General features: G+C 56.5%; 1 protein-coding gene across 4 annotated transcripts in view; it reads right to left on the minus strand.

Annotated features, from left to right (window-relative positions):
* Nucleotides 1-25,430, minus strand: part of ADAM33 (ADAM metallopeptidase domain 33) — a 78,972-nt gene that overhangs the window by 33,100 nt on the left and 20,442 nt on the right. For 2 of the 4 annotated variants that reach the window (XM_038399445.2, XM_043512792.1), the window contains 3 exons: nucleotides 21,244-21,320; nucleotides 6,608-6,686; nucleotides 1,545-1,621 (listed from right to left, as the gene is read on the minus strand). In XM_038399445.2, coding sequence (XP_038255373.1) covers nucleotides 1,545-1,621; nucleotides 6,608-6,686; nucleotides 21,244-21,320 — 233 coding nt within the window. Of the gene's footprint in view, nucleotides 1-1,544; nucleotides 1,622-2,926; nucleotides 3,178-6,607; nucleotides 6,687-21,243; nucleotides 21,321-25,430 lie in introns of those variants that run through there. The other 2 variants (XM_038399446.2, XM_043512793.1) reach the window with 2 other exon arrangements.

Below are 25,430 nucleotides of genomic sequence, written 5' to 3' on the forward strand. Positions count from 1 at the left end.
CATTCCCCCATCAAATCAAAATCACATGTGCGCATAGCTGGGCGATTACTTCACCTGCTTGGATTGTTTAAGATGTGGCTCAGAATCTGCCATATCCTTAATCCTCCTGCTGTCACCAGAGAGCTAAGGGCAGCGTTGAACAATAGGGTACAGTTTCTCCTCCTCCTCCCGAGCTGGCAGCCCTGCCAAATTTCATTATTTAACCACCTAGGCATTTGGACTCTGATCCTCAGCTCTTCCATAGTGCTTTCAAAGGAGATCAGTATCATTAGCTCCATTGTATCAATAGGGAAACTGAGGCACAGAGTGGGAAAGTGACTCGCCCAGGGTCATCCTATAGGCCAGTGGCAGAGCCAGCAATAGAAATAGGTCATAGGAATAACCAGGTCTCCTAAGCCCCAGTCCAGTGTTCCATTCATTAGGCCACATTGCCTTCATGCTCCCAGTGACGAGTGAGAGGCAAAGACCTGGACAGACAGACCAACTGTTTAGACAACCTCCCCCCCAACCCTCCTCACTTTATCTAAAACGCTACCAGAATCAGCCATTGCTATTTGATCTGTTGGTAAAATGCTATAGGACTCCAGCTTTGGGAGACAGCTCCGTCCTTACCTCTAGCCAATTACATGGGCTCTGCCATTCGGGGCCGTGCCTGGCGCGTTGGCCTTTTACATCAAAATGGCAGAGGGGAGTTAAATCGCAAAGTGAGCCAGTTCCACAGGCAATTCCAGACCCATCCTATCAGCTGCTGCTAGAGGAGATGGTTTATAGTGTGTCTGGCATTTTACAGACAAACAGCCCAGTGCTCCACTGCCCTGCATTTTGCGTCATTGATTACATCAGGGTGGAGCGCCTGTAACAAGTCAGAACGGTGCACAAAGGCACAAGGCAATGGAGAAATGGGCCCAAAGTCTCTATCTAGCCATCCATCTTCTTATGTTGTGCCCATCACTGTGGCATCAGGGCAACCGTGTCCAGATGATCTGACAGTCTTGTCTACACGGCATCCTTTGCACCAGTGCACGTGACCGGGGAAGGGAAGCGATGAAAAATCAAGTGCAGCGAAGCGCCTCGCTCGCTTCTGAGCGCTGCGTCCGCCACAGACAAACAGAGAACGCACTTGGCACGGTAGGTGCGTTGGCTTCACTTGGAGTTTTCCTTGTTGGTTTTGTTATGGCTGCTGTGGGTTGGGGGGTTTTGGAGGGTTGTTTGGGCCCCTGGTCAAAAGGAGTTTGGAAGCAGGATGTTTTATAGTTTCACAGTCAGAAGGGACCACCTGGAGTGTGATGTGCTGCACAACACAGGCCAGAGAAGCTCCCTGTGTGAACGCGAAGAGCAGTGGTCTAGTCGGCGGGCGGGGGGTCCAGGCTTTGCAGGCCACGTGGATATTCATCGGCTTGGCTAAGATGAACAAGGGCCTTGACTACGATGTATGAACTGTGCTTTCCCTGCCGGGAGTTTCCACCTCCATTGTGTGTCACGCACCGAGCCCACACCCTGCCCCCAGTTCCCCCTCCACCCGCATGCCAAACTCTCCTCCATACCTGATCCCCGAGCAGGTGCTGAGAACCACCCAGGAGCCCTGGTACCCTCGCACGTGGCCGTGGTAATAACAGTGATCCTGGGGAAAGGGAAACAGACAGCAGTGGTTGGCTACCATTGGCCATCTGACAGACAGACCCTGCCACTTGCTACTTCCACCCACTGCTCGGTGACAAATCAACCCGGCTGTGGCCCCGACTAAATCATGTCACCCGCCAACCCACTCCATCTAAGGGCAGGGAATTCAACACACCTTGTCTGTGCCCCCCGTAGGCTGTGTGAGAGATCGTACCAAATTCAGCCACTTGTCCTGTCCAGGCCTGATCGCACTCCCATCAAAGGCAATGAGCGTTTTGCCATGACTTCCATGTGACCTGGACCGGGGGCCCATGTGACCTGGACCGGGGGCTGGGTGATCAGAGCTCTCTCACTTAGAGCACCCTGCTCCGGTAGCTCTGGGCCATAGGTCAGGCAGCCCGTAGGGGAAATAATCTCCACCCAAGAGAATAAACCCCACACAGCTGCTAGAACAAAGCCAGAATGACCATGAGTCTGGATCCCAAAGTTCACTGGACTCGGGAGTCCTGGACTAAATTCTCACTTCACTTTACAAAAGTGGATGAGAATCATTATGCCCACTTTACAGATAAGGAAACTGAGGTGCGGGGCAGTGACTTGCCCAAGGTCACTAAGCAGGTCAGTGACAGAGTCGGGAACAGAACCAGGGACTTCCGACTCCTGTCCCTTGCTTTAACTACCATCTCCCGCCAAGCGACAGCACAGCCAGTGAGGACAATTTGAAGGCCAGCTGCCGTGCGGTACAGGGAAGGCGGATACCCTCGAGGCGGAGGGACGGAGCGAGACACCGTCGGAAGGGCAGGAAGGCCTGAGGCTGGCTGTGTGGGGAGACCAGAGGGGGGAGGCGGGAGGAGAAGAGGGGGCAGGAGGAAAGCAGCTGCCTTCTGCTGTGTTTCTCTCTTTCCCTGGGATGGGAGGTGCCGTATCCCGTCCAAGAGACGCAGGCAGCCGTGTGCTGCTCACATTCCTAACGCTACCTGCGTCAGCCCCACTGCCAGGGAAAACAGGTCACCCCGGCTCCTCACACAAGCAGGCCCATGGCGAGCCACATTGGGAGGGGAGGGTGTCCAGTTATCAGACTTGGGGGCCTACGTCTGCACATCAGGGCCCACCATTTCAAAGCAGACACCCTCAGTGCAAAGCTGTCTGGGGGCTGAACTGTGCCCACTCGCGGGGGACTTGGGGAGACGGGGCAGAGCTGCCCCTGAGAGAGCTGAACCAACAGTGGAGGGAAAACTAGCTCCGCGGGATCTGCATGGGCCCGGCAAAGCAAACCTGAACTTCGGGGAACGTGCTTTCCGCTGACCTGGCATCCCGATGTCCTCAGACCACAGCCCGAGCCCGGCGGAGCCTGCCCCCAGCAGCCTGGCCCCGGGAAGGGAGGAGAAGCAGGACTCCATGGGTCTGGAGAAACCATGCTCTGGGCCAGCTTTGTGATTTGGGGTGTGGGAGATGAGTGGGAGACAGATACCCTGAGGACAGGCTGCTTAGACTATCACACGTTAGAGATGGAGGGATGGTGCCCTGGTGACAGAATATCTTAAAGTAGGGTTGTGGGATCACTGGAGAAAAAAAAAAAAAAGAGAGAGAAAAAGAAAAAAAAAAAAAAAAAAAGGCTTAATATTGAGGCTCTAACCTCCCGGGGCGATAGATTCGATTCTGATAGATGGCTAGACTGAAAGAACAAAAGCCTAAATGACAGCAAGGGCGTGGTTGATGGGGCAGACCCGCTGGCTCCTTTGAAGCCTGTGGCCCCTTCTCCCCTGGCCACAGAACCATGGCTGTAACTACAGTTCAAGCCTGGTGCCAGACAAGCTGGTTTCCAACACCCCGTTTGGCCGGTAGGAGTGTGTGGGTGGGATTTACGATCCCTCCGCCCGTAGAGAAACAGACCTGAATGCGTTGGATGTGAGGTGCACTAGGGCTCCAACATGGTTTTTAAATATCTTTAGTTCAGCCTGGCCCCTACTAATGCTGCCTGGCCAGACAGCAATGGCTTCGTGCCATCGGCTGCTAAATGGAGCTCGCCACTGAAATCAATGGGGCTTGAAACCAGACAGCAGGATCCAGCCTTGTAACGGAATCCAGTTTTGCTGCAACTGTTTTTAGATGGCAGTGTGGTCCTGGGGGAAGGCCTGGGAGGCCGGAGTCCTGGTTTCTCTTCCTGGCTCTGCCACTTCTGTGTGGCCCTGGGCAAGTCACTTCCCCTCTCTGTGCCTCAGTTCCCCCCCTACACACACACCCTTTGTCTGGCTTGCCTTTGGGGCAGAGACTCTCTTGCTCCGAGTTTGTACAGCACCTAGCACAATGGGACCCTGATCCCAGTTATGCCCCCTGGGCTTTCCAGTCATACCAGTAATAATAAACCAAGTTTTTAAGCCTGTTTCTTTAGTCAGCACAAGGCTGGCTGCCCAGCAGGCTTTCAGCAACAGCGCTGTGGTCTGGCTATTGAGGTATTTAGACTGAGCTCCCCTGTCCTAGAATCTGTGCCCATAACACCAGGCAACTTGCAGAATCGGTGCAGCAGGCTTTCTGCGAGGGATTGAATTTCCCTCTGGCTCCATCCATCCACCCGCTTCCTTTCGCTATGACAGCTCCACTTCAGGGCTGTTTGCCCAGCCTGTCTGGTGGGAGCCTAAAGAGAGGGATTCCATCTGTTAAATCAAGCTGTCTTTCCTACACCCACCTCTTCCCCAGTTTGGGCAAGGTTAGCTGACAGGCAACCCTCACAGTGCCATGCCAGAGTGGAGGTAAGGGATACCTGGCAAAGGGCACTGTGCCCACCTCTGGGGTGGAATGGGGCTGCTAATCAACCGAGCCCAGAAATTTAGGACAGGCTCTGAAAAGCAGAGAGGTGGTCAAAAAGCAAAACAAACAGGAGAGGGAATTTGGTGAATTTTTCCCCCCCAATGTTTCTTCTGTATTACAAAATGTGGCGTGTTTCTTTCTTCCTTTTTTACTTTTACAGTTGGTTAAAAACCAGGGGGAAATGTCACAAAATTTGTCAGTGTTTTCCCTGCGTTGTTTGAACTGCAAAGTTTGAAATGCTGAGGAGGTGGTTTAGGTTCGAAAGCCACCGTCAGCCATCTGCAAAGAATATAGCGCCTAAGGTCTAGGGATTAGGCGGACAGACGAAAAGGCGGACAGAGTTCCCAGCACTACGCAGACAAGACATGAAAAGAGCAGCTCTGGGTAAGGAGACTGTCAGTCTAAGGGGCTTGGATGGCCCTGTGACAGTCGGATCTGACAGTCTTTAATGCATGTATCCTCACAACACCCCAGTGCGGTGGTGAAGTCAGTTGGAGCACTCACACCCTTTAAGAATCTGTGCTGTAAACCAGCCACAGCCCTCGGAGGCTCCCGAAGAGGAGGCCCCCCAACAGAACAGCCATGTCAGCCCTGTGGAACTACACGGGCAGGGTGTGCTGTCCAGTGGTCACAGTAGGTGTCGGAGTCAGGACTCCTGGGTTCCACTCCCGCCGCTACACTCACCAGCTTTGCTTCAAATCGCTCAATTGCTGAGTGCCTGTTTCCATTCCCACAACACGCACTGGTTAATGGGCGTTTCCATGGGCACTGCCTCAGGATGGGAGCCAAGCAGCTCCCCGACACGAACAGAGTCAGATGGAGACAGTGAGCCACCCTGAAGTCATTCATGACCGTTCAATGCCCAAGAACCCAGCTGGGAGGGGTTTATACTATTACTTTGGGGGGTCCCCCAGTCTCTGGTTGCCATAAGCAACCCCCAATAAAGCAGGACTCCCAAGTAATATGGTGGTTTCTCAGAGAGCACGCAAGCAAATAGCAACAGTCCCGTCCCGCAGAAATCTCCACAAACCACACACATCCTGCACTGTGGCCCTGATGGAAGCCTGTGTATGCATCTGTGCAACTTATCTAGCCCTCCCAACACCCCTGTGAGGCAGTACTATTATCCCCATGGTAGAGGGGGGGAAACTGAGGCACAGAGAGGCTAAGTGAGTCACCCAAGGTGAAGGCTGTTGGAGAGCAAGGAACTGAACCCCGGTCTCCCAAGTGCTGGGTTAGAGCTCCAGCCGTTGGACCATCCTTCTTCTCTGTGGTTTGACTTGTATTGTGACTTATAGTGAAGTGGTGACCCTTATAGCCAGTGCTGTCCTCCATTCTTACCAGCCTGCACCCCTGGAGGGTCTCCAGATCCCATCTGGAGGCGATAGGATACAGGCTGGTGAGAGGGAGGAGATGCGAGAGGTGGAATGTCACAGATTAGTGCAGTGCTGGTGAAAGATGCTGGCGGCAGGGAGTCTAGAGAGATAGAGGCCAGATTCTCAGCTGGTATAAATCAGCAAGCGCCGGTGATTTCAATGGAATTATCCTGAGTTACACCTGCTAAGAAGGACAGTCTCTTCCATTAGTGACTGGGCAGACACGACAACTACCTGACCTCTACATTTGCCCAGATCCTCTCATCCCACAAGACCCCAAAGCACTGTACAACCATGAAGCTGTCTAGGTACTTATGATATCTGACCATCCCCCGAGTCCAGATGGGCCGTCTAGGCACACACTGTAAAAATCTCTCTTTTCCACCCCCCTTCCCCAGATTAGGTACAAGCACTACACAGGTATCACTTTGCCCACCATAGAAATGCAGCCACCTCTGGGGTGGATCACGGCAGCTGTTTAACAGTGGCACCACACGATAGTTTGGGACAGGAAGTGAAGAATGCCATATTGCACAGTGGGGCTACGGACAGGTAGAATGTAATAACCTGAGCTGGATGGAATTTGCTTGGGACAAACACTCCCAGGCTTGCAAAAAGAGCCACCGGACCCTTAACGCCCACAACGGGACAGATCCTGAGCTTTACAGGTCATTCAAGGGACGGCGCTGCCAGGAGCACATCACCCCGAGCCGGGCGCTGGGCCAACGCTGACTCAGAGGGAAGAGAGTCACCAGCACCACTTCAAAATCTCCGCCGTTGGCAATGCTGGGCCCCCTACTCACGGTGTAGTTGGGAGACAGCGTCACCGGCTGCCCGCCGGCTGAGTAGTGAGTCTCGGTGTAGTCCGGCGACAGCAGCCTGCTGGGAGAGAACAAGAGAACCCAGTGAGCAGTCCCAGGTCTTCCTAGCCCTTCCTTATTTTACTGCTTAAGAGGGGCAAGGACTAGCCAGTAAAAGGTGGGGGCTGGAGGATCAGATCTGGGGCCTTTCTGCTCCCGGCGAGTGCAGACCAGGCCAGTAGTGACCGACACCCAGGGCCACCTGATGGCTGCTTGGCGGCCAGCTTATGTCCACGGCACAGAAAACACGGCTGTTGCTGGCACTGATTGCCGCCTGGCCAGTCAGCCTGGGCTGGACGCTCCTGCCTCGGCCCGGTGGTGGCCGCACCTGCCACAGGCTGGGCCGCGGGAGCAGGGCCGCTTCAGTGGAGGGTTGTCCTGCTGCTGCTCTGGCTGCACCGGTTCTGTGGCTCTACCAAGAGCCTCAACGCAGATTCCTTCCCTGCAGGCCCCTCCTGCTAGGCACGTGGCGTTAGCATCGCGCCCCTCCCGCCGAATCCCAGCGCCGACGTCGGCCATCCCGGCAGGCAGACACCCCAACGGGCTGCACACAGACATGTCCCCGGACACACACGTGCACACGCAAAGATCCATACAACACACCGAGGCCACGCAAACCCTGCCACAACCGCATCCATACGCGCAGACACGCCTCTGTGCGTGCGCTCACCTCGCTACGTGTTCGCACAACTAGACACACCCTGGCAAACAGGAGGGGAGCTGGGAGGGGTCAATCGGGGAGTAGGGGGGTGGGCAGGGGTAGGCCAGTAGAGGAGAGCCGGACCTGGGGAAGGGGTCAGGGCTAGGGGAGCCTAGAGCGCATAAGCCAAACCCTGAGCCCCTGACCCAGTGCTGTTGTCTTGGAAACTGAGGCAGCCGCACAGAGGGAGCCATTCAAAATCAAGGCTGTGGGCTTCCCCAGCCCCAAGACTCCCTTCCCTGTCTCCCCCCCCCCCGCCTCGCCCCAATCATCGTTAGCCCAGAGAGGGGCGCGGACTTGGGGCCTGCTCACAGACATGCCTGGCATGGAGAGGAGCACAGCTCGGCCAGCAGGGTTGGCTGCTGACTGGACCCCGCTCCCCTGCCTCTCTGGCTCTGGGATTAGGAGACATACGTTGAGCATGAATCACAACCTCTGGCTTCTTTCCAAAGGCCTCTGAGCCAGAAGTGCTTTGCCCCCTTCTGGCCTCCCCTCGGGTTCCCATCTGAACACAGGCTGTCTGCAGATGGGACACTCCCGTAACGCCCTTGGGGGGATGGAGGCAAGGGGAACGGAGATCCGGGCCGCTGGGCCAGATCTGAGGCGGGAGGGCAGTGGGGAAGTGGCAGGGTCCTGCTGCTCCAGCAGTAGGGAAGGAGGGGGTGTCCCCCCCACAGAGCTGGGGAAACAGGGGCAGGAACTCAAGAAGCTGCAGAGAAGGGGCCGTCTGAGTTTTAACTCCTAAGGCCAGAGGCGATTTCAGAACTAACTCCAGAGAAGCTGGACTTCCTACAATTCCCCCACCCACCCACATACCCGCCACCCGTCCCTGACCAATGCAGGCCGGGGCTGAAGATTGTCAAGGATGCCCAAATCCAAATCCGCCTGCCCCCCGTTCTTTGGGAGCTGCCAGACCTGGGGCACGACAGACTCCGGTAGGCTCATGCCGGGGGCCAGGTGGAGTGAGTCAGGAGAAATAAAACAAAACACAGTCAGAGTCAGCGAGGTCTCTTCCTGGAGGCACAGCATTTAGAGCGAGAGGTCCCAACAAGAAAACGCCCCGATGCCATGGCCCGGGGCATGAAGCTCACCCTCCCCCCCCCCCCCCCCGCAATTTTCATGCGTCCATTAGTCTCCCCAGGGGCAGGATCTCCACCACAGGGCCCGGGCAGAGTTTGAACCCAGCACCAAAGCACAAACCTCTACCACTTAAGTTACAGGAACAATGCCCTTAGCTGGCAGCAGAAGTAGGCTATTACCCTCTACCTGTGGCGGGGAGGGGGGGGCGGAAATGCAGCCCAGGTCTCTGACACAAACAGCCAAATTTACAGCCCTGCCAAGGAGCAGAGGGGAGAAGCTGAGCTGGAGTTAATCCCTTGATTGCCATGGATCCACCGCTGCCAGGCATGAAATATCACTGAGGCGGCAGCAGCATCACACGGCAAGGTTTGTAGTAGGGCATCACGGTGTGTTCATCCCTGCGAACGCGCTCTGCACAGCAGAGGGGCGGGAGGGTGGGAATCAAACAAGAAAACAACCCCCAACGTGCAGAGTGAGCCAAACAAACAAACATTTACATATCACTGAGGTAGGGGGGAAGAGAAGCAAACTTTTCAGAGCCTCAGAACAAAACCAGGATCCGAGTTGTGGGTGAGGGAGGGGGCCTGGGGGTCGGCTCACTCCCCATCTCTGTTACCGGCAGGGCAGAGGGAGGGGCCTGTGTGCAGGACCCAGTCCCCGCCCTCCCCCCCCCCCCCGCCGCTGACGAGCAGTCTGCAGAAGTGGCATGTTTCAAGGCAGAAGGAGGGCCCAGTGCTTAGGGCACTAGCTAGGCCTTGGGAGACCTGAGTTCATTGCCCTGCTTTGCCACAGACCTCCCAGGTGACCCTGGGCAAGTCACCTCGCCTCACCTGCAAAGGGAAGCGTGAGGCGAAAGCCCATAAAGACTGTGAGGCACCGAGATACTACAGTGACAGCAGCTTTCTAAGCCCCTAAGGCATAAGAAGCTGGTTCTGAGAAGCAGCAAAACTCGCCCCCCTCCCCTATACACTCCCCCAGTGAGTCACTTTCCCACAGCTGCCTGCGATCTCTCAGCAGCCCTACAACTGCCACACACCCAGCCCTGCGCTGACAAATGGCTTCCTGCTGTTTGGACGGACGACAAGAGTCGGGAACAGAGACAGAACGTGTCAAAACCCAGAGCGAAGGCAGCGTTTGCTTCTTTCGGGGGGCTCCCACGAGGGGGACGACGGGCATCTCCAGGAGCAAAGTGAAGGGGGTTAGACGGGAATGACCCCACTGGAGGTGGGAGAGCAAAGATGGCCAAGTTCCTCCCCTTGCAGCCTATAGGCCAGAGCTCCTCGGAGGAGCTCCAAGCTGGGAGAGGAGCCAGCCAGGGTGGTCCAAGCGGGAACGTGGTGGGAGGAATGGGATGAGCTTGAGCAAAATTGCTAATGGCCTGGCCTGTTAGCCTGGGGAATCGTCTCTCCAGGACGTGGAGGCCCCATCTCACTAAGTGGGGCACTTAGACAAGGCTGCAGAATATGCTCTGATGTGCCACACTGCTCTGGCCACAGCACTGTCATCCTGCAGGACCCCTGAGGGCTGCACAAGCTCTGCGCACATGGACCCACATGCTCTAGCAGTGGAATCCGCCCCTTGTGTGCCACAGTCTCCGCTTCCACTTCAGAAACACCCTCTAGCCCTCCTGGCTTCGAAGGAAACCTTGGCAATGTGACCCAATGTAGTGATGCCTGCCTGAGTGTGCAGAGAGCCTGAAACAATCAAAGAGGTTTGAACTGAGAGCCGAAGAGGGCAGTCTGAATATTAACCCTGTGAGCTATTTCACCACTGATCAGTTTGGCAGAAACATCCAGCTACCGTGCTACGCCCACAATCCCAAACTGCCTCTCCAGGTGCCAAAAGCCCCATCTGCCTCTCACCTAACGACCCAAACCTCCAGCCATTTCTGGCATGCAGCCACACATGGTCCATGGAAAAGTCTTTGGCATCCAAAACTGCAGCTGTGGGGACAATGAGTGAGCTGAATTCAGCAACAGGATAAATGACCCAGGAGCTGCTGTGCTGATCTCACAATATGGATTTTCGTATCTCAACAAACATCTGGATTTGAATTAAAACAAAACTGCTGCAGAATCGAGGGCTCTTGCCACAGAATTCAGCTTGTTGCCAAGTACATGGGGCCGGGGCCTTGGCCTGGCCCCAAACACAGATAAATTATGTTCACCACCACAGAAATGCAGCCACCTCTGGGGGAGCTGTGACGTGGTCAACCAGGGCGCATCCACACTACTCAGAGACAGCGGGCAGCTCGCCAGAAGCCCCGCAGGATTTCCAGCGTGCAGGGAGAACAGCCATGGTTAAGATCTCCTCTGAAAGAGCCACGCAGAGCAGTTGGCACAGAACCATGCTCGCCTAGGAGGTCGGAGATGGCTCTGCAGGAGGATGAGCGTTTGTTTCCCAGGGATCCATGGAGCTGGAATCTCCTATTTAGGCCACTGAGTCATTCCCTCGGGCTCAGAGATAACTTTCATGCACTGGCTGGAATGGGAGAGACTAGAGAGCTCCCGAGATCCTCTCCATCTCTGGGATTCAGATGGAAGATGCCGACGGACGCCCAACCTCCCCAGGCGCGCTGGCAGAAGGCGGCTCGCTGCACCCACCCAGAAGATGGGGGAGGACATAGTCTGGAGACTCCTCCAGGGTGGCAGTGACTCACCCTCTCAGGCAGCAGGCAGGCCAAGGGGCAGCAGGCAGGAATTGAGGCGGGTGCTAGGAAAAGGCTCCAACATGCAAGAGCAATTGGGTATTGGGCAGGGTCCTCAGGGGAGGCAGTGGAGGAGCCCCGGCTATGCAGGCTGGAGAGCAGGGGGAGATGCAAGGAGCAGCACTCCGCGGTGTCGGGCTCTGGCCCAAGTGGTGCTTTCCAGGCCTTCCCGGCGGGGCCCTGCATCTGTGTGGTGACCGCCATTGGGCAGCGCTATGAACAGTGACCACTGCACAGTAACAGGGGATGAGAGACAAGGGCAACCATCACGTTGGGGCAGAAGACGTGAACCCAGAGTGCGTGCGTCTCCTGGTCTGCTTCCATTCATTCCCCTCCTCCTGTAGCAGCCACTCCGCTCCTTCACTTCTGCCCTCCCACACCTTCCTCCTGCTTCTCCCACCTTTGTCCTGGGCCCTTCCCTCTGCTGGACCAATGCACCAGGGTTCTCCAAGGATGGCAGGGAGCTAAGCTCTCACAAGTCACAGCCATAAGGCCACATCCCCAAACGAAGGGCGATCCATGATGAGTTCCCATCCAGATCCTCTACCATGGTGCTGGGCACCTGGGACACATCCTAACAAGGATGATGCTATTTAAGGGCCCGATCCCACAGAGCGAGTTCAGTGGTAGCTGAGGGGACTCAGCACCTTGCAGGATCAGACCCTGAGGGCTAGATCCCCAGCGGGTATAAATCAGTGCGGTTCCACCGAAGTCAATGGAGCTGCACTGATTTACATCGGATGAAGACATCGCCCCAAATCCGTAGTTTACTTCCATGCCCTTGGGCCCCACCTGGTCTATTTTATACCACAGTAGAAGAGGGAAAAGCAGAAAGAGAAAAAAACAAACAGCAGCAAAAAATAGCAGCCAACTTTTCCCCTCGCTCCCGGTTTCTTATTTTGCAACCAGCTGAGTTGTAACACGTATGTACTTGTGGATTCTTTCGTGGATTCTGGGACCACCCACTCCTCGCCCGCCCCGCCCCTGCCTGGGCCAATCAGCTGGCATTGACCAAGCCGTGGCTTCTCACCTCATGCACCACCTGGCAATTAAAAGGGAGCTAAAAATCGGGCCGTGTGACCTTTAGCGCCCCACATGTCGAGAGTGGGGGCCATGCTCTGTTCTCATTGGGGGAGCACAGGAGTAACCCCACTGGCTTCAGTTACTGCAGCTTTACCCCAGCGTAACTAGAGCCAAGTGCAGTCCAGAGCGTGGGGGCGAGATTTGAGCAGAGACGATTTCCTGGTGACAGGAACGTCTGCCGTCAAAAAGGATGTGATGTTCTTCACAAACTGTCCATGAGAGCCCCACCAAAATGCAGCCACCTCTGGGGTGGAGGGCAGCAGAGATAGGGGACATTTTGGCCGAGTACAGCAAAGCAAACCCCTATGATTATGAAAGTTCCTTGAGATCTTTAATGTCCACAAAGACAAATAAGACTTTAGCCTGACCATGGACCTGCTTGATATTCTTTATGACCTTTACTCTCCCTCTCCTTTCACCCGCTGGGGCCAGTGGTCAGCCCCAAAATCATGGGTACCTCCGATCTCCTTGGATCCATCCCACTTCCTGTCCCTCTGACTCGCAGGACAATGAAACAGTCCCAGCTTTGTGCTTGATATCACAATGCTGTCAGCACCAATCACTCCAGAGGGAACGAGCTAATACATGCAGTGCTCAGTGGGTGCCTGGCATTTAAAGCAAAGCTCCCGATACCAACACCGCTCAGGGTCACAATCCCGTTCATCAGGGAGAGAATTAAGAACCACCACTGTTATGATCCCACTCCACAGCACCTCTGCACAGGGCTGGAGATCCCTAGATGTCTGGCGATCCCTTGTCCTAGCACGGGGAAAGCAGCACTAGTGACCACGGCTGGACAGTGCTTCGCTCTGAAATTCCCAGTAAGAACTCCATAGCTACAGCTGCCACCAGCCACCCATTGTCCCATCAGACATCAGGCGCCGACTCTGTGGATGCTCCAGGGCTGGAGCACTCACGGGGGAAAAAAATCAGTGGGTGCTCTGCACCCACCAGCAGCCAAGCTCTTCCCCTTCCACCCCACCTCCTCCTCCCCTGAGACCGCCATATCCCCGCTCCTCTGCCTACCTCCCAGCACTTCCCACCTGGCCAACGCTAAACAGCTGTTTGGCGGCATGCTTGGAGGGAGGGGGAGGAGAGGGAACATAGCGCGCTCAGGGGAGGAGGTGGGGCCGGGGCAGGGTTTTGGGGAAGGAGTTGGAATAGGGGCAGGGAGGGGGCAGAGTTGGAGCGGGGACTTTGGGGAAGGGGTGAGGTAGGGCAGGGCCTGGGGCAGAGAGGGGTCGAGCACCCACCGGTGGCAGCAAAAGTCGGCACCTATGCATCAAGCAGCCCAAGCCACTTTGATCATGAGAAACGTCGCTTGAGCTTTTTCCCCTGGACACATGATCCTTGAAAGGCCCTTCAAGCCTTACTCTATGGGGTAATTATCCTGTGTCCTCCGACAGCACCCGTCATGCAAAGCTCTCAAGCCACAATACAGCGAATGAAGGCTCGGGGTCTCGGAGGTAGCATGGTTATCCACTGCATAGACTGGCGAGCCGAGGCGCAGAGACATGAAAACACTTGAAGCTAAGGCCTCAAAGTGATTCAATGGCAAAGGCCAGGAACAGAACTCAGAATTCTCATTTCCCAGTGCTCTGCTCTAGCCACCGGACAACACTGCCTGTGATTGCAACAGCCCCTACCCCAGGTCCGCACTAGAGACCGAATCTAGGGCCTTCAGCACGTGAGGCCTAGACCTCCTGAGCTAAAGGAGCAACTCCATTAGCCAGTAGCAGTAGAAGGCTGTTAAGACACTGAGCAAGTGCACTACACAATGTGCATAAATCATTAACAAGCTTTAATTCATTCACCTATTCTAATGCTAATGGGCAAACGCTAGGAAAGCTGCTTTGAAAAGTTGATGCAATATATGCATCCATCTCTCCCTATGGCCTGGCAGCCCTGAGAGGGAAGGGATTGGTGGCCTGTTTACAGTGAAATAAGTCATCTGAGGCCAGCTCCTGAGAGGATTTGACCTCTGGGCTCATGAAGGAGGGGCGTGGCGGTACTGCACTGGTGCAAATGAGATATTGTTTCCACAACAACTTTCACAGTGTTTAGCCACTGGGTTGCTGTATGCAAAGTGGGCTGCCAGAGGACTGGCTGAATTACCTCAATCAGGGTCCTACCTCTGCAAAGAGACCTTTTTCCATTGCAATCAAAATGGGAAACTTCAACCAAAGAAAGCCTGAAGAAGGCTCCCGTGAGCTTTCCCTCATGTTTCTCTGGCAAACAGCATCTTAGAAAAATAAAAGGTGAGAGGGCTATTTAGGACGGGATTCAATCCCCTTCTTTTCCCTTGCTCAAGGAGAATCATAAACATGATGTTTTAAAAAGTATTAATTAAAAGGTTTACAATTCCTGACCATGAATGTGTACATGGTAGATAGACAGGGGCCAGATCCCCAGCTGGTGTAAACTGACCTTGCTCCATCACAGACATGGGTCAGGGTTACAAAGGTTATACCCCATCTCAAGACCAAGGCCAGTACCCACTGCTTCCCAGCACTCCAGTTATGGACAAAAATGTACCCTGGTGTGTGTCACGCACCTGGCACTGCATCGGGCTACGGGAGTGGGGCCTGTGTTAAAACTGGGGTTTTACTGATCTTAATATCCAAATAACCAAATGCAGCTTGCACAACGCTCCACAATCACTCAGTTTCCCAGGGGCCTCCCCTTCCTGGGGCCATGCCCTGCTTCCCCACTGTGTCCCCTCTAACCTCTTGGGCAGAGCGCCTGACCCGGGATAGGGCGCGGCCTGCAAGCAACAGGGTGCTGAGGTGCGAAGCCTGAGTTAAACCCAGAAACCAGTATTGGATGCGCCGGGGCGGGGGCGGGGAGCTGCACTCCGCATAGAACTAATATTACACTTTTTTTACGCTGCTGTCAACTCCCCCAGCAGGCATCGCCCTGCAGCCAAGAATCCTCGATCAGCGGGGGCCCTGCAGGCTGGCTCAATGCCCCGCTGCTTCCCAGGGGCGGTGACGTGCCAACATGGGTGCACCCGCAGCAAACCCCGGGCCAGCATCAGGCTGTTCGGGAGCCGACAGAGAGAAACCCAAGGCAGCCGCCTGGCTATGCTGGAAGTCCCCGCCACGGCAGAGTGTGGAGAGAGAAGAGCCAGGCAGCACGTGGTGCTAGTGAAAACCCTGCAGATTCAAGCCCTGTCTAGCTACAGACCATGCACGATTGGAACCAGTGCCTGAGAGGGGGAGGACACGTGACCTTTCTCAAGCAGCTAGATCATCCCCAAGGCCCCTTCAGTCGGTATTTCTGTGGTTAACTCTTCCTGCCCTGTAACTGCGCTAGCACTGGCCAGCTGCAGGGATGGAACCTAGGACTTTCAGCACCTGAGCTGGGCTTTCCTCTGGGCGCTGAGTGAGCTTTGGGCCGTATGGGTCAGTGGGGCTCGCTCTCTCCTCTTCATTTGTTGCCCTTCGTGACCCTCCCTCCCCTGGGCCCGGAGTCAGCAAAGGCGGGGATGCCGGGAGAGCATTTCAGCTTAAGCTCTCACCTGTTTGCACCTGGCTACCCACACAAGCACCAATCAAAGGCCAATGGGTCTGGGTAACGCAGGTCGGGTGAGCGGATCACAAGGGGCCCTTGGAATCCCAGCCAGCCCTGCGGCTCCAACACACCAAGGAAGGGGCCACAGAACAAAGGGCCCAGTTGGGCCAGGGTCAGATTGCAGGTCAGATTTCATGAATGGGCCTGTAAATGGCTTTCCCTAACTTTTGCCCAGGCAGCTAGATGTAAGGCGACAGCAGGTCCAGCCGGATGTGAGAGGAGACAACCCAGACAAAACGCTGCTACGTAGGACCAGGGCCTGCTCCTCCTGCCACTGACATCAGTGTAAATCGGGAGCAGCTCCGCTGAGGTCAGAGGATACACACCGGTGGAAGAGCAGAACCAGAGAGAGGAGAATCAGGGCCAAGCATGAGCCAGACTCTCCGCTGGTTTGAATCAGCAAAGATCCACTTACACCAGAGCAAAGGGAGAAGAGCCAGAGACTCCCTGAAATCCACTAGGGACGTTGCTATTGACTTAACATGGAAGGAGCTCAGATTCTACCATGATGGGCAGCCGCGTAGAACCCGAAGACGGACAGAGAGACCGATTCACACCAGCTGGGCACCTGGCTTGTTGCATTGCGCGAGGGGAGGTACAGACCTTGGTATGACATTGTGCCTTCCTGGCTGGCGACAACACCGACATGCCCAGACTGTGACGAGGTGCTGGGGCATGAATGTGTCCTGTGCCCGCCCCAGCTGGGGGAAGATGCCACCCCAGGAGTCCTTGCCCAGATCAAACCCAGAGGTTAGGAAAAGACAAAGGAATGAGCACAGGCCCCTGCTAGAATTATGATGCCTGAAACATTCTCTCTCCCCCATCTCTCTTCTTGGTTACTTTGGAGAGCGTGTGTTTCTTCATTTCATTTGGTTTCCAAAATCAAGTCTACCCTCCAAATACTTCCTGCCTAGGCCAGGCTCCAAGCTAAATACGATGTCGAGCAGGGCTGCTGGCGGGAAAGGGCTGTAGTGTAGTCTCCTGCAATTTTTTTGATCGGCGCGGACGCAGCATGTAGAAGAAATAATATTCCAGATCCCCAGCACGAGGAGGGTTTCAGGCCACAGGGAGTGGCACAGGCTATGGAGAAAGGATGCTGCTAGCACCAGTGCAAATCCAAACCTGCTCCGAGCAGAGGAGAGGTAGCGACACAGACGGACCGGGCTCGTTAATGCTGGAGCTGAATGCAAACAAGCACACGGGAGTCACGTCAGGTCAGGTGGACATGGGCTTCTGGTAGAGTCTTCAGGATTTTCCCCGCATGGTCCTGCCTTTGCTGATGCGATCTCACCCGGACCAGGAGGGGCCCGCAGAACAGCGCCGGGGAGGCTTCGAAGCCCCCAGCATTGGTCTACCAGTCCCACTCCACCGGGGGCCCAGCGAGGCACTTTTGAAAATCCCACCCCTTGGCATCTTGAAACACTACCTGGGGCCTGCAGGCTGCCACTCTGGTGAGCTGGCCTCATGGCCGACCGACAGCCCAACGCGGAGACCAGTCCATGCTGCCACAAGCCACAAACTCCACCCTTCTCTGCTGGTCCTGCTGAATGTGCCCAAAACATCCTTAGTCTGGTCCCCTCGTTACGCTCCCTGCACCTGCCCGTTCCAGGAAAGACAGCCAGGAATACCAGAGAAAAAGTCTTTTCCTGGGAGATTTCTAGTCCAATGTCCAGACCTAACAGTCTGAGCTAACGCTCAGAGATGCTGGGGAAATGTCTGCACATCAATGCAATACACTTCACGTGCTGCACAGATTCCTGGGTGTTTAGCTGCAAGGACCCTCCAGATCTTTGTCCATCACTGTTTAGGACCAGAGGGTGATGGAGAGTTGTGCATTAGCTAAGGGGTGGGGGCCGAGGGAGGGAGAGAGGGAGGGGTGGGTGTGGGACATGGAAAAGAGAGAGATTAAATCCTACCACGAGATGCACAATTCCCCAGCTGGCTCAGGGAGGTTGCTATCGGCAGGAAGCTCACAGGGTTGGTACTTCCCTTGCAGGACAGAAATTGTACTATTGACTCAGTAGGGGAAGGTGAAATCACCCTGTTCACACGCACAGGGCCCAGGAGACAACAGCACCGCGGCCGGCACGGGACCCCGCCCCGGGAAACGCCCGCCTCGCTCCCACGGCCCAAACGGGGGCCATCGCGCTCTTCAGGGAGAACATTCCACTTGCTGCACGGCGATCGGGAGGGAGGCCTAGGACCAAAGTCCTGCAGCCTCTTCCACGGGACCCAGGGGCGACAGGCCTTGGAATTCAACGGCGGGGTGAGCGCAGCACTGCCGCCATGCGGAGACACCTCGGGAGCATCTCAGACCAGTGGTGGGGACCCTGGCGGTGACTCGCCCCACTCTGGGCGTCAGGGAGGCAGGAGAGACACATCGGCCCAGTGCTAATGCTGAGGGCAGCTCAGGGTGGAAACCATAGAAGGGAAAGCCCCGGTCAGGCTGTGGAGCCTGTTCCCCCAGCAATGCAGGTGATTCCTCACAGGCTGGCTTCCCGTGTTTGGCTGGTCCAGTTTTAAACGCCCCCAGCGATGGAGCGTCCATCACGGCCCTTAGGCAGGCTGCCTCCCAGCCTGGCGGTCAAGTGCTTTGTGGTGCTGGGGTGGAACATGCCCTCACGGCGCACTCAGATCCACAGCGAGCCAGCATTACACCCAAGGTTAGAGCCTCCTTTGGTTAACTACAACCCCAAGCAATGCCCCAGCTCACTCCTCTCAGCATGCTCTGCAGCCACCCCCAAGTCCCCAGAAGAGCTGCAAAGGAAAGCCCCAAGGCACCCTCGTGATTTAGGTGCTCATCGGACTGCCATCGGGGCCTTATCCTCCCTACTGCTCTTATACTCACTAGTGAAAATCAGCACTTGAGCTTTTGACCAGAGGCCATTGCAGGGAGTAACTGGTTCACCATCCCCGTTTACAGCTAGGGAAAGGCTGACGCTCAGATCACCCAGTATGTCCATGTGGCAAAAGCTGTGAATGGGCTAGCCGACCCAAGTGAGCTGGATTCCAGCTAGTACAGGTAGCCGCAGCAGCGAAGACAGAGCGGGCTAGTGAGCCGAGTACATACTCGGGGCCTGGGCCAGGGCAGAGCTACCCACTTGGAAACCTGAGCTGTGCTGCTTTGACTGCTCATGTACCTGCGCCAGCTGGATTCCTGCCCGGGTGAGACTCCAGACCTCTGGATTCCCAGGCCCGTGGTCTCTAACCACTGGACCACAATTTTTCATGATATCCCTCTCCCCATCCCTAATGTTATGTCTTACTCTCCTCTTATTCCAGCTTCCCCCCCAACATGGGCTACTTCTGCTGCCGCAGTGCGGTCCTTGCCCTCTTCTCAGTCCAAGATACCATCGAGCATCAGCAAAGTCGTGCTTCAGGGCACAGGCTGATGGCCTGCGGGGTCAGGAAGGAATGCCTCCCTCAGCCCACCCTGCTCCAGTAGAGCAACCAATTGTATTTGACAGGGGAACAATGTGCCCTCCACTGAAGCCATAGGTACTGGCCACTGCTGTAGGTGGGATCCTATACCCAGCCAGGTGGATGGAGGGTCTGGACCAGGTTGGCAGTAAGAGGGAGGCTAGATGGACGAACAGTCAGTATGGAAGGCAGTTGCTGCCATGTTAGGGCTCAGTATGGGGCAGAGAGATAACAAGTCTCCTTGGCCCAGGGCCAGCCCGGTTCGTGCACCGAGAGGCGGCAGGCCAGCCGGCAGGGGCCAGTCCGGTTCGTGCAGTGGGATATGGAACCAGATGGCCCAATTCAGCACAGCAGTTCTTACTGCTTCTCTGCTCCCTTCACCACTCCCTTCCTGCTCACCAGACCCTGCTCCCCAACATCCTTCTCTCGGGGCTTCTCTAACCCCAGACCCCTCTCCCTGGGCGTCTTTCATGGCTTGATTGAACGGGAGCTTTGCCCCTTTTCAGCTTCCCTCCTAAATGCAGCAGCAAACGCTCTCTCTGGCCTGAACTTTCACTGGTTTCACTCCCCGCCAGGGCACAGCCCATCTGCAAACAAATCCCTGTCCCAGCGGGGCCCCCGGCACCACTGACCCCCCCTGCCCGCCAGCAAGAGCCCCAGGAGCCTGGCAGCCTCCGGCTGCGGAAACCAAAACAGTTTGGCCGGCTCTCCCCGCACCGAGCTCCATGCAGAGTCCAAAGAGCTCAGCTTCCATCAGCAGGCAACTCGTCAGGATCGCTCCGCGCCAGTTACTCAGCCGGCACAAGAGAGCACAGGGTCAGGGGGGGACAGGGAACTGAGTCACTGGGATGCTCACAGGGCCAGGCATTTCCACAGACCGGCGGGGGAAGCCAGCTCTGCATGGGAGGAAGAGGGGGCATGTGGTTACAGAACTGGGACTCCAGAAACCTCAGTTCAAGTCCCTGCTCTGCCGGAGAACGGTCCCTGGGCCCCTTTGGCAAGTCACTTCGCCTCCCTGTGCCTCAGTTCCCCCGGCGGGGCAATAGGGTTACCAGCACTATCCTGCCCCACTGGAAGGCTAACTTCACTGATATGAGCAGGGCCCTCAGACACTACAGCGCTGGGCGCACCAGGGAGATCAGAGGGTTAACTGTTTCACAGCTTTTTTGAATTCCAAAATGGCAGGGGGAAGGAAATCAAAGCAGATGAGTTCTGAGAGACCCTACAATAACAAGCCACGGTACTCAGCCCCGTCCCTGTGAGCAAGCCTGTAAAAACAAACCAGTGTGGACGGATGAACAGCCCTGCAGGAACAACGGACGGCACACAGCCCAGCCCCCACAAACCCCCCTGAGAAGAACCAACAGGCCAGCCCTGGCGCGCCCCCCCCGAATACCAAAGCAACCTGCAGCTTAGGAACTGCTGCGTTCTGGCTGTGAGTCACTGAGAAACCACGGCGAGCCAGCAGCAGTTCACTCTCCCAGCACTCGCAAGTCGCCTCCTGTCTGAAAGCAGGCACGTGCCCATGTGTCTGAGCGGGGGCGTATAGGAATGCCCAGCCCCGTGGCAGCGTGTGTCGTCGTTCACACTAAGTGCCAACGGAGCATAACATGCCACTGAATCCAGCTCACACTGGCTTCCTGCTGTGCGAATGACTGCGCCAGGGGCAGGGCAATGACGCCTCCGGCACGTGTTTGCACCAACGCGGCAGGGACGGAGCGTGCCAGGTGAGAGGCACGTTCCAGGCTGGCAGGAGACTGGGCAGGGGAAAGAGGGAGGGAGCCGATGGGCAGGTGAACCAGGGAGCGGACAGTCAACAGCGTTGGTGGTTGAGCGGCGACACGAGGGCGTGACAATCTACAAGACATGGTCATACTTGGGGCATCACTGAGATAATTCCTTGCACAGCCAGGTGGTCCACGCAGACACCCCCACCCTGGACACTTGCTGCATGCATCCAGGGCCAGCCCTGCAGCTAGAGTCCTGCAGAGCCCGTGTCCCAAGGTAGATACTTACTGGTTCCTTTCCAGTGCCAGGATGAGCTCCCTGCCCTCAACAGTCACGGCCACATCCCCCCTGGCGGGCGCTGGCACCTGTGGAAGGAGAGCAAGGGAGGAATCGGGTCACAAGGGAAAGCTGGGGAGACAGGGCAAACTGCTGCACAGCTCTGCCTCCGCTGCCAGCTCCCCGCAGGCCAGGAGATCTGCAGGGTGGGGAATCTGGGAACGGGCCATGCCCAGCTCCCCTGTGTAACAAACCCTCCTGATGCAGCCAATGAACAGAGCTGCCCCACACCTGGATAGCTGGGACTAGAACCCTGCTCCAGCTGCTGCAAAAATGCAGGCCTCACCCACCCGAGCTAACAGATATCTCCCCTAGGCGGAGCGCTGGCACCAGTAGTAGCCTCTCGGGGGGGTATCCCAAGAGAGGGATGTGATCACATATGCTGCTCTCCAACGTGGGTTCCTCCCAGAGCAGCTCCAGTCGCTGGGGTCCCTAGAGAGTGCCATGGCCTCTCCCGGGAAGGGGTGGAGGCTCTGTTGCTGGGAGCATTAAGAGCACTGGAGAAGGGATGGGGTCTCAGCCCAGAGGGTACGATCAAGTGTCAAGGGGTCACTACCACAGCATGCCAGGGCCTCCAGAAAGCAAGGGAAAGGCTGAGATACCCTCCCATGCCTCCGTCTCGGTGACGCTGCTTCTCACCCCAGCCCAAACGCAGAACTCGTGCTTAACGCAGCTCTGCCTCTGTAATGCTGCCAGGATCTGGGCTCTGGCTCCTCTGAAATCCCCGCTTGGGTCCTCGCCGCTTCCCACCTGGACACCTGCAACCCCCTCCCCAAGGTCGCTTTCCAGCCCCTGCTCTGTCAGTCCTGGGCAGCCTGTTCTCCGGCTCCTGGACACAGTGACCACTGCCTCTGTCACCGTCGCTGGGCTCCTCCCCCAGCCCGAATCCAGCTCAACCACCCCCATCATGGATTCGCCTCACCCAGCAGAGGAAAACGAGAGACAAAGAACATCTTAGATGTGGATGCATGACCACTCTCTGCAGAGACACGCACGTGTGCAAGAATGAATTGGAAACATCCCAGAGAATACACAGGGGGATGAGACGGGATCCCCGCCCCAGATCGGAAATGGGAAATCTCTTCCCCATGGAGAAAAACAGTTCCTAGTATTTGCTCTGCAGTAACACCAACCACGAGCCAGGCCCAGCTCTGCTAGGAAGGAACCGTCCCTCCCCCAAAGAACTGAACTGAAAGCGGCCAGGGTTATTACCCCGCCAGGCAGGTGGGGACCTGAGACAGAGATACTAGGGGTCTGTCCAAGGTCGCACAGGGAGTCTGTTGCAGAGCAGTGAATTGACCCCGCCTCTAAAAGTCACAGTCCAACTCCCTAACCACTAGGCCAGCCTTCCTCCCTGAAAATTGAATTCCAGCCCTGAGTAAAACGTCTCCTGTCCCCAGAAGCTAAGACTCCCATCCTGGGGTGGGACAAGTCATCACAGCTACAACAACCCAGCCAGCACCCCCAGACCAGCAACGCCTTGGGGCTGGCCCCATTCCAACCCATGCTGGCAAGCGACTGTCAGCCCGCAGGGTAAGAACCCAGGGGACCGTGGCAATTTGGACGAGCAAGAGAGGAATTCAAGTGGCAATCTCATGCCAGCGGAGGCTCCCTGCAGCCAGCATGGGAGCCAGCAGCTCTGCTCCCGGGGCCCTGCTACAGCTGGAGAGCAAGGAGGACAATCTCCCTTCCCCCCCCTCCACAAAGAGCTCTTCCTCTCAACCCATAGCTCTTGTTTTTATCTATCTCCAAGCCCTGCCACTTCCCTCTTCCCCTTTCTCCTCCCCATCAGCTCAGCCTCACACCTTGAGGCTCGATTTGCATCGCACAGTGCAAAGCAAGCGTGAAACAGCCCCTCCACCGCCCCCCCCCCGCGCTTTGCACTGGAGTAAATGGCTGCATGAGAGAATGGAGAACAAGGCCCTTGCTGTTCATTTCCTCCCTGTCCTCTGCACCCTGACAGCTACCTCCAGCTGGTTTGCCAGCTGTCCAGGCAGGGCCCAGCGTCCCCGTCTCCTCAGGCTGGGATCCGAGCGGTGCAGTCAGGTGACTGGAGGGTTTGTCATGTCAGGGCAGGGGAATAAATAGAAATGTCAGCTTCCGGGCACTGCATAACACACGGCTGTTAAAAATACCGGGTGCAAGGGGAGGAAATCATTGACTCAGCTTCCCCAGGACACTACAGGCTTCTGGGCTGGGCCCGCAGTCCAGGGCCTTGTCCACACAAGAGGCTCTGGCACAGATCCCATCAGAGCCAACCCTGCTTCACACCAGGGTGGCCCATCTCCACAGGGGCTTGGCACCAGGGTACAAATCCTTGACCTAACAGCAGCTCTGCCTGGCTAGGAGCAGCCCTTCTCCCCACAGACCCATGCTCTGTGGGCTGGGGCCACTGGCTAAAACCAAAAAACTCTCTCTGACTTGTGTCCAGGACCCCACCCTGTGGGACCAATACTTCAACATAGCGCCTTGGACTCCAACTGGAGCAGTGCCTGGGATTTCAAGCTGCCCATACGGCTCCCACATCTTGCTAGAACCAGCAATTCCTGCCTATATACCAAGGCCCCAGGATCCCAGGGCTGCAGGAAAGCGGCCAGACAAGAAGATTCAGCTCATCAGCTGAGAAAAGCAGCCCAACGGAGAGGCTCCGACACAGAACCGGGGCGGGAACGAAGAGCTTGCATTCGCCCGGGGTGCCCCTGCGTTGTGCATTTGTCTGATGACTGGCCAGTGCTCTGCCAAGTGGAGTTGATCACAGAACAGAGCTGAAAGAAATATCAGTGCAGACACCATCTTCAGATGCTGAAGTGACTCCAAAAACTTCCACCACCTGTGCCGGGGCAGAGACACCGGGGGAAGGGGGGCGCAAGGGGGGCGCCCTGTTGTGGGCTCCCAAATTCTGTCTCAGCTCTGAAGCACTCATCTTCCTGGTAGCAGCGAGTAACAGAGAGGAGTGCAGCATTTCTCCAGGCCTCCTCTTCGCTGCCAGACGGGAGCCGGGAACTGGCCGCTGGCATAGAGCGGCCACCTTTTCAAAAGGCAAAAGCAGGATGCATACCCCGCCCCCTCATTGGCCCCACCCCTGACTCCTCCTCTTCCCCTGAGGCCCCTCCCTCTACTCCATCTCTTACCCCTGAGGCCCCGCCCCCTCGAAACCGAAGTTGGGCCAGGGTAAGAGCCACCCAGGGAGCCTAGGCCACTGTAGAGGTCCATACCCTCCAGCTGCCCTAGTGGGGTGGGAGCAGGGTGCCCAAGAGCAGCCCCCAGCTCCCGTCCCTGCCCCCCATGACACGCCACCCAGGGGGGGTGGAGGGTCTGGGGCTCCCCACAGCAACCTGGGCAGCTCTTACCATTTCCCGGCTGTGGCTTCCAGGCTGGCGGTGAGGCCTCGGGGGAAGAGGAGGAGCACGGGTGGGGCCTCATGGCAAGGGGGGGGCTAAGGTCCAGGTGGTCACCCTACCTGGGCACGAAGTGAATCGAACAGGGCATTACATCAGCCCGAGCTGCGCTGTGTGTACACAAGGCCCGGAAGGCTGGATCCTTTTCTCTCTCTCTCTCTCTCTCTGGGCATGTGTCTCGATCTCGGTTTATGTCTCTCCCTGATGTTACCGACTTGGTTTATGTCTCTCCTGCAATCTGCCCCTCCTCTCCACTTCTCCCCACAGACAATGGTTTAACATTTCCCTTCGGTAAACAAGGCCCTCGCAAGCCAAACAACACATGGAGTCAGGCTCCGGTTTCACGACTACTGTCATTCCAGAGCTATGTGCTTATCGGCAGAGCAGAAGGAGAGCCCCCGGGTGGGCTGCCAGCCTCTCCGAACCAGAATACCCTTCAAGGACCCATTGCAAGGGCATGGTGCTTTGCCATTCTGTAGACACATGGATTAACGGGACCATCCTGATCATCTGGTGCGACCTCCCTCACAAGCCAGGCCTGAGAAAGGTACCCAGTGATCCCAGCCCAGAGGGATCCCAGCCAGCTGCTTCATGGGAAGGAGTTTCTGGAGTTTGCCCACCTTTTGGCCCACCTCAGTCTCCATGGCTCATTCCATCTCTGGCCTCTGTTGAGACTGCTCCCAAGTAGCAGAGCTCACTGGAGCACCTGTGCGCAAGGAACTCAGCTACAGCCCACCACCT

The sequence above is a fragment of the Dermochelys coriacea genome, chromosome 4 (assembly GCF_009764565.3).
Source record: "Dermochelys coriacea isolate rDerCor1 chromosome 4, rDerCor1.pri.v4, whole genome shotgun sequence".
Lineage (NCBI taxonomy): Eukaryota > Metazoa > Chordata > Testudines > Dermochelyidae > Dermochelys > Dermochelys coriacea.